General features: G+C 44.5%; 1 protein-coding gene across 1 annotated transcript in view; it reads right to left on the reverse strand.

Moving 5' to 3' along the window:
• LOC306913142 (receptor-type tyrosine-protein phosphatase mu-like) overlaps window positions 1-10,000 on the reverse strand; it is a 170,287-nt gene that overhangs the window by 15,384 nt on the left and 144,903 nt on the right. The window contains exon 22 of the mRNA XM_079489698.1: window positions 7,359-7,570. Within this exon, the coding sequence (XP_079345824.1) occupies window positions 7,359-7,570 (212 nt within the window). The remainder of the gene's footprint in view (window positions 1-7,358; window positions 7,571-10,000) is intronic.

Below are 10,000 nucleotides of genomic sequence, written 5' to 3' on the forward strand. Positions count from 1 at the left end.
AATATCTAAAAATTGTACTTCAGTAGTTAATATGTGTGCACAATGAAATTGTGACTGTAGGTCGCATAGTTTACTATGAAAACCTGCAAAACCTGTCAGTCCGTCACCACACACTCCATATATGGGCAGTACAGAATAAATTCCATAGGTTGATCTGACCCCCCCATGCCAGGGCATCTCACCCTCAGGGCGTCTTACTTATATTTAATGTATGTGTTTAAATAATATAAAGGTGTGTGCAAGATGCTGTGTGTGTGTGTGTGTGTGTGTGTGTGTGTGTGTGTGTGTGTGTGTGAGTGCGATGCCCTCAGGCTTGTCCATCACCTCCAGGTATCAACATTCTGCCTTCCCATTGGACAGATCCACAGAAAGACGTTAACAAGCTGAATAGAACGATCTATCTCTCTACCTGTCTGTCTCCTTCTACGTGTGTGTGTGTGTGTGTGTGTGTGTGTGTGTGTGTGTGTGTGTGTGTGTGTGTGAGTGCGATGCCCTCAGGCTTGTCCATCACCTCCAGGTATCAACATTCTGCCTTCCCATTGGACAGATCCACAGAAAGACGTTAACAAGCTGATAGAACGATCTATCTCTCTACCTGTCTGTCTCCTTCTACGTGCGTGTGTGTGTGTGTGTGCGTACATGTGCGTACATGTGCGTGCGTGCATGCGTGCTTGCACGCGCGCGCGCGCGTGTGTGTGTGTGTGTGATCTGCGTGCGTGCATCTCAGTATTTTATGTCACTGTAGCCAAAGCTGTGATTCATATACATACACTATAGAACACTGCTGTGGCACATAGACACATATCAGACTCAGAGTCTACATTCTAGAGAGGAAGAAAGCAAGGCATTCACACTCTCAAAACGTCTAACGGGTGATGGCTTGGGACCAGTTTTGACCATACGTAAAATGTTTGATGTGTCAGGGGTACCCACGCCATCACATTCTGACTGGGGGGGAGGGGGGATTACGATTCTAACTGGGACGGCACTGAGTCGGCCCAAGTGCACTTTGCAATGTTCGGCACGGCAACTCGCCCGGCTGACGGTTCCATACAGAGGGTGCACCTCCGTTGTTTGAACCGTTATTCTGTCGTGGAGCAGTCCACCTTTTAGGCTTGGCTTTGGGATTGTGACAGAACATTCAGTAGATGTTCTGTGGTCTGTGAGGTAAGAGTCCACAAATCACATATATGACATAGGAATTTGCCAGCAGATGTCACTGTTGAGAGATTTTGCCTGTTTTCATTGCAGCTCAAAAGGCTTCAGAACACACAGAGAAAACCCCAGACGACAGAAAATCCACTAAATGTTCAAAGATCAGGTTGTGTGGGTGTAATTGAGGTCATTAAACCTAAAAAAACGTTAAAGGTCCTATGACACGCCCGAAAATAACATTGGCGATATATACTGTACATCACGTGATCTCACTGAAAACGAATTTAATCTGCACGCAACCTAGCATCTATAGGCGAGCTGAGTGGCTAGTGCACTTAAGGCTACTAGTTTTGAGGTCACATTTTGCTTCATACTGTCTAAAATGTCATTGAAAAACTCAATGTCATTGTAAGATTTTCGAGCAAAAAATAAAAATGAATGATACTTTTACCCAGTATGAAGCTATATGTGACACCAACAGAGTAGCATAAGTTGCTAGTCACGATTGCTACCAAGCCTGCATAGAAGACAATTGTGAAAGCTTATCGGCACTCTGACGTCATCATCAAGAATAGCATAACAAACAGCCGTTCTTATCTCCCGAGGGGCGTGTCATTCCTTCTTTAAGTGATCGGGACCGTGTCAAGTGAAGAGAACGAGTGGGGACCCAAGTCACGACAAACGTTTGGTGCTTGGTCACATCCTGTCTCATGAAGTCACTATAGAAGAGAGTGAAGAGTATTTTGAAGAACCAGAATGTTTACATTGTAAACATGATGTTAAACAGGATGTTTACATTGCAAACATGATGGTAAACAGGATGTTTACATTGCAAAGAGGAAGATTGAATATTCAAGAAGGAGAGATTGAATTGAAGAGGGAGGAGCATCTATTTTACCTTGTTAATCTGTCCAATCAGGTTAATTAATTAAGGAGAAGCATGAAGGATCGAGAGACAATAATCAGCTATCAGTCAGATCGCATGTGTTTCTATTATCATTGATTATATTATATATAATATTATAGTATTCTATTTATAGTGACTCATAGGAATAGACTACGTGACAACCAGGAATAGTCTGGTGACCACCGGAGAGACGGGTGGCAGCCGGAAATTAGACGGCACCCGGGAGCAGTATGGGTTGGCGCCCCAGCCTGTGTCTTAAGTGAGGAAGAAGCCCAACAAACCCACGGTGAGGCCTTTAGGAGGGCCATTCAAGCCTCAAGCGGAGCCTGCAGCACCACCAAGGGCAAGGTGGAGCCTGCGGAACTGTTGCGGCTCGAGAATCCACCATTCCTGAAGAAAGTGCCTGGTGCTGGGAGTCTGGTGCAACGCACAGGGCCTAGTCCTTCCACGCACCAGAATGGTACCTCCCAGTCCCGGCAGAGTAGTTCAGGAGGAACGGATTGTATGGCCCTGGTTTTTCCCTAATGGGACTGATCGAGGGTAGCTACTGGGACGTAAGTCGGGACTTGATCACCCCGGCTGGGTCACCTGAGTGAGGGGTATGATGTTGCGAGACCCGAAACCCCGATGACCTTGGGATACATCACTGAGGATACGTCCCAGGTGCATCCATGTATGTATGTATTTTGTTTAGTTACCGGTACAACATATACATCAATGTTTGACCCATTTAGCAGTTTGTATTATTATATTAAAACCAATGAAAGAATGATTTGGTTATTATAATATCATATTGTGCAGCCTGCAATTCATTATTGTATATTATATTTATGCATCATTACAGTTAGTCATAGGCTACATTTACACTTATTGTACCTATTTGATGTGTATCGAGAGAGAGAGAGAGAGAGAGAGAGAGAGAGAGAGAGAGAGAGAGAGAGAGAGAGAGAGAGAGAGAGAGAGAGAGAGAGAGGGAGAGAGTGAGAGTGAGAGTGAGAGAGAGAGAGAGAGAGAGAGAGAGAGGGGGGGGGGGGGGGGGGGGGGGGTTCAAACGTATTGAAAATAAGCAGATTTTTAGAAAGTCTAAATGGGAATTTATCCATGAGATTATTAGGCGATGGTTCATGTGATACACATGGGTGCTTACCATGTCATGTGTGGCACTATTTTGCACCACAGACTAAGTGCAAGACGTTAATTTATGGAGCAGCAAATTGGACGCATTCTAACTCATTCATAGGTAAGTATTAAGACGAGATGATTTTATCAATCTTATTTAATCTCAAAATGTACTTTATAGAATGTGTCCAAGAACATATCCAGTGGTATTCTTTAGCTTCATTAAATCTGACATTATTCTTTGGTACAGTAGGCCTCTACTGTAGGCGTGGACTAGAGGCTAAAGCAATCAGAAATTAGTTTTGTTATTAAAACAGACGTGGATACTGTACTCATAAATAGCTATAGGCCTACTTAGTTATAACACTAATTAAAACTAGGGATGTCCCGATCATGTTTTTTTGCTCCCGATCCGATTCCGATCATTTGATTTTGAGACATACCGATGTTTCCCGATCCGATCTTTATATTTTTATATAACACTTATGTCATATCACAATAGTAAATATCCTATATGTCACTCTAGTCTAGTCTGTTGTGTTGCCTTTCAATTATTGAAAGGCAAAATGTGACTTTATTAGAATGACTGTCATTGTGTTTTTTCTTTCTTTCTATGAAAGCATGGAATCATAGCAAAATAATGATGTATTGGTTAGAGTGAATACATTTCTACAGCTTATAGAACTGAAGTCAAGTTAAAACTCTTAAAGATTATCTCTCTCATTCAGAGAGAGTAGCCTTTAGCCTACTACAGACACCTATGCCATCATGCATAGCGGGGGTTGCATTTCCTTTGTTTTCATCATAAGTGTCTTTCATGCCTCAGAGTGTGACTAGTCTTTGTTTGATGACCTCTGACTGGGACCAGAAGGAAAACAACTAGCATAAACACAACAGTTTTTACAAAATCTCACTGCTTATACATCTTTCTTTGAGATTTACATTAGACAATTAAAAATCCGATATATTCTCCCCGATTCCGATCTTTTGAAAATCATGTGATCGGAGCCGATTTCCAATCACCCGATCCAATCGGGACAACCCTAATTAAAACACAATTAGTAAGTTATAACTGTGCAAAATCGATAGTCATGTGAGTTCAATGCTTTCTAGCTCAAAACCTGTTTGGCACGTCTTTTAATCGCACCTTTTTCAAGCCTAAAACTTTCTTGTGTTTCCATTCATGGCACAGAATCCAAAAATGTGCATAAAAACTGGTTGATGGAAACCCAGTTAGATAGCGAGAGAGAGAGAGAGAGAGAGAGAGAGAGAGAGAGAGAGAGAGAGAGAGAGAGAGAGATAATGAGAGACAGAAAGGAGAGAGATAATGAGAGAGAGACTAAACCGAAAGAGAGAGCAGGAGACAAAGACAGAGACACTGCGATAGCTTCTCAGTGTGAACTCTGCAAATGGAGGGTGAAATTGCTCAGGGCGGGAATACGAGTATGAGTGTTTTTTGTAGAGTGAGTGAGTTACTTTCAGTGTGTGTGTGTGTGTGTGTGTGTGTGTGTGTGTGTGTGTGTGTGTGTGTGTGTGTGTGCATGTGTGTGTGTGCGTGCGTGTGCTTCCCGCCATTGGGCTGCCCTCAGGGCTGATCCATTATGAATACTGAGTACACACACACACACACACACACACACACACACACACACACACACACACACACACACACACACACACACACACACACACACACACACACACACACACACACACACACACACACACACACGTATATATGCATTATAAATATTCCCACCAGCTAGTGGGCCAAAACAGAGGTGTGTGCGCGCGTGTGTGTGTATGTGTGTGTGTGTGTGTGTGTGTGTGTGTGTGTGTGTGTGTGTGCATGCACGCACGTGGATGTGCGTGCATGACACATGTTTATTCTTCAGCAGAAAGTTGCAAATGGATGTTACCTAATGCACACACACACACACACACACACACACACACACACACACACACACACACACACACACACACACACACACACACACACACACACACACACACACACACACACACACACACACACACACACACACACACACACACACAGGAGAGCTAAGCAGACTGGGACTGGCAGATTCTTAAAGACAGTATTTCAATAAAGTGAGAGTGAGGGAGGTGTCACGTGGGAGTGTGTGTGTGTGTGTGTGTGTGTGTGTGTGTGTGTGTGTGTGTGTGTGTGTGTGTGTGTGTGTGTGTGTGTGTGTGTGTGTGTGTGTGTGTGTGTGTGTGTTAATGTTTGCTAGTGGGTGTTAAGATTGTGTTGGTGTATTCATCTGTGTTAGTGTATGTACAGCATAATATAGGCAGAAGAGTCCATTTTGAGAGGATCGGGTTAGAAGGTTTGGGGATGAAGCAAGATGTGAAGTTGAGATGGTTTGGACATCAGAGGAGGTGGGGTATGGGGGACATCAGAGGAGGTGGGGTATGGGGGCTGCATTGGTTTGGACATCAGAGGAGGTGGGGTATGGGGGCTGCATTGGTTTGGACATCAGAGGATGTGGGGTATGGGGGCTGCATTGGTTTGGACATCAGAGTAGGTGGGGTATGGGGGCTGCATTGGTTTGGACATCAGAGGATGTGGGGTATGGGGGCTGCATTGGTTTGGACATCAGAGTAGGTGGGGTATGGGGGCTGCATTGGTTTGGACATCAGAGTAGGTGGGGTATGGGGGCTGCATTGGGAGAAGGATGCCGAAGATGGAGCTGCCTGGAAGGCCAAAGACGAGGTTTAAGGTGTGTGGGGGTAGAGGGAACAGGGGATTTATAGAGTTGAACAGAATAACAGCTGATGGGTAAAAAAAACTGTTTTTGAATGTGGACAAAACATAGAGGAGAGAGGCATCCTTGATACTGATGCCGAGGGGCCTTTGACTGACAGTACAGTGTTGGTGGTGCTAGACAGACGCCATGGGTGGTAGTAGCGCGGTGAGCCTAAGAGCCTGAAATGTTTTCACCAGCCTCCGCAGTGAGTTTACACTCCAGTCTCGCAAAGCCAGACTTTCAGAGATCTTCTCCGCCTACTGATTATGTCTGATCTGATTATATTATTATGTCTGCGTGGGCTAGAGAGGTAGGTGGTAACTGGTAACAATTGAGTGATTTCAAGGTTTCATGACATTCATTTTTATTTTTTCGATTTTCTCTTAGGTTTTCTGAGCCCAATTACACCCACACAACCTGAACTTTGTGGATTTTCTTTAAATTAAAGAAAGACGAGTTCCCTCGTTCTGGCATAGGCGGGTTGTGGAGAGAAAAACGAGGTCCCGCGTTCGTGGAGAAGACTGTGTTAAAACCCACCTGCGAGGAAGTTCTGTGAACATAAAATCAAGAGTGCAGCCTACCAGAGTGTTGTGGAGCTGCGCTGGGCTTCACTATGGCTATAATTTGCATTGCCGTTGATCTCCTCCTTTCACCAATAAATCCCAAAATAGTGTGAATACTTCCATGGCCTTACTGAAAGGCAACCTCTCTGTCTTCTCTACTAGTAATACGCTCACCCGTGTGTGACACAAAAAGTGGTGACCGATTAAATATGGTTGATTAAAATGATTATACGCAATCACCACAGACTGCAAGGCAGCGGTCACCGATTTTTGTGTAACACCCGGTTTCTGTGCGTGCACGTCTCCGTTGACAGAGATGAGCTCATTTATTTAGGAAACAGTGCCATTATTAAAAGGTTTGCTATGTAACAGATAATTATAATTGCAAAACAAACTTGTCAGGTTACTCTGTACCCAGAAAAGTATTCCGGGCAACAAATGTCACACAAAATGGGCCAATCATTAAGGCTGAGGGGTCTGATCGACCAACCAGATAAGCCTATAGTGCCAGTGCCGATTCTCGGGGTCCGTTGGCCCCTCACAGTTGCCGTTTCTCACGTTCCATTAAAGTGTCACCTGAAGCTCACAGCCCAAATATGAGACCCTTTGGTCCATCGCAAATTTAATCTGAGTGATGTGGTGTTATTAGTGAGTATATTTCAGTGTACTAGTACATTTCATCTGGGTGATGAGTTGTTGTTAGTGAGTATATTTCAGTGTACTAGTACATTTCATCTGGGTGATGTGGTGTTATTAGTGAGTATATTTCAGTGTACTAGTACATTTCATCTGGGTGATGAGTTGTTAGTGAGTATATTTCAGTGTATTAGTGTTTCTCACCTCATATTCCTCTTTGAATCCGTAGCCTTCAGAACATTTCATCTGGGTGATGTGTTGCAGCAGATCAGCCACTCTGATGGCTGGATGAAGCTGTCCTGTTTGATAAGGAGGAACATCTGCAGCGTCGGCTCCTCTCTGCTTCTTCTTATAACTCAGACTGTGAGACTGCTGCACCAGACTGCTGGTCTCACTGGTCATAGTGTTACTGTCATCTGGACCACAGGAGAGGAGAGGAGAGGAGGAGAGGAGAGGAGAGGAGAGGAGAGGAGAGGAGAGGAGAGGAGAGGAGAGGAGAGGAGAGGAGAGGAGAGGAGAGGAGAGGAGAGGAGAGGAGAGGAGCAAATGGTTGTGATTCGTTCTGCTGCACAGACAGACAGACAGACCCTAACAGTAATGTCACAATTTAGACCAATCCACATCTGTGCTCATGTCACTATGATGAGGTCACTATTGTGAGGTCACTATGATGAGGTCACTGTGGTGACATCACTAGTATGAGGTGATTATGGTGACATCACTATGATGAGGTCATTACGATGATATCACTATGATGAGGTCACTACGATGAGGTCACTATGATGACATCACTATGATGAGGTCACTATGATGAGGTCACTATGATGAGGTGACTATGGTGACATCACTATGAGGTCACTATGATGACATCCCTATGATGAGGTGACTATGGTGAGGTCATTACGATGACATCATTATGATGAGGTCACTAAGATGAGGTCATTACAATGACATCGCTATGATTAGGGACATGCTGGGACGACTCAGGAATTGGTTTTATGTTTTTCATATACTTTACAGTATATCTTTATGTGTTGTTTGAATGGTTAAGGAGACAAAGAGCGACTCAACAAAGGGAATGCAAACAAATATACGACATAGAAGTCTATGTCTTATTGTGCCATTAAAGATACAAAACATGTATAACTATCTGTTATTATGAGAATGTGATTGTAGGATATTAATAATTATGTCCATTCAATCAATGTATCAATCAATCAATCAATCAATCAATCAATCAATCAATCAATCAATCAATCACATAGTGACCCCTAACATCAATATGAACTGTACTGTAATGTAGGCTACTGGAGTGTTTGTATAGTGTTTGTATGTCTGGTTGTCATGTGTGAAGTGAGGATGACATCATAAATTATGACATCATCTATGACATCATGTTTGACAGGAGAATGCCTGTACCCACACCTTCGCGTCAAGAGGCGGCAAGAAAACACCTAAACCAGGCGTCTCTTCCCGGGCTTTTAAACAGCTGGTGGATGGAAATGACGCTCGCGCACGGCAGTGTTTCTGTCTATTTGCCGACGCTACAAGTTGCAGCCGTGCGAGAGCGTAATTTCCATCCACCAGCTGTTTAAAAACCAGGAATAGACGCCTGGTTTAGGCATCTCTTGACGCGAAGGCGTGCCTGCACCCAGATAACTCTGTACTATCTCTATCTCTGCTCTCATTGGCTGGCCTGAGACCTCACTGTCCAATCAGTTATAGCTCTCTTCTACATACACAGCTCAACCAATCATGGCTGCACTGACGGCGATGTAACGAGCAATGACCAGTGATTGGTGGAGGAGAGATGAGACACAATGCACCACAACAACAACGACAAACATAATATCCAATCAGAGAGAGCGACAGGCCCCAGGGAGGCGGGACCTGCTAAACGATTGGTTTAGGATGACGTGACGGGCAGGCGGGTTGCTGGGATGAGGGGTGGTGAATGACAGCGTTGCCATGCCAACTGATAACTTCAAGGCGGGGAGGAGTTGTGGGCTGCATGCTGATTGGCCCTCCCTCACACATCGCCACACTTACCATTAATGGGGACTTTAATCATTGGAACGGATAGAAAAGAAAAGAGAGGAGACAGTTTTTAAGCAGCATTAAGGTTTCAGCAGCTATCCTAGCCTATTCTTTAGCCTCATCTTGCCCTGCCAGCCTAGTCTAGCCACGCCTAGCCGCACATAGCCTGGCCTAATCTATAGCCTCACTTCACCTAGCCTCACCAAGCCTAGCCTAATCTTGCCCTGCCAATCGAGGATAGCCTCACATCACTTAGCCTCACCAAGCCTAGCCTCAAATAGCCACACTCACTTTTCCTAGCCTCACCTCGCCTATAGCCTCACATAGCCTAGCCTCATCTTGCCCTGCCAATGTAGGATAGCCTGCCTTCCCCTGGCCTGGCCTGGCCTCACCTAGCCTAGCCTAGCCTAGCGGTCACCTGCATTCTCACTCCCAGGTTTTAATAAGGTGACGAGTTGGGGCAAAATTAAACGAAGGATCGCACAGTTGAAAAAGAATCGCACATATCTTTTTTTTTGTCGTTTACGAGCGTTTAGTACTCAAACAGTGGACCTGTGAACTTAGCATAGTTCTGTAGTGAGCAGGGTCATCTGAACACACTATTAAGTTCCGTCTGTCTGTCCTACATTACAAAGTAGCACTAGAACACATGCCCCTGTTGTGTGGTCGTATCCTAGCATAATACAGTAGGTAGCATTATGTAGCTAGATAGCTACACAACAAGAGTTCTGCACAACCAGTTAAAGAACATTTGACTAAAGCTCCCTTATTGTGCGATCAATTTGCCTGAAAATACATCACGAGTACTT

Source organism: Electrona antarctica (genome assembly GCF_951216825.1).
Source record: "Electrona antarctica genome assembly, chromosome: 20".
NCBI lineage: Eukaryota > Metazoa > Chordata > Actinopteri > Myctophiformes > Myctophidae > Electrona > Electrona antarctica.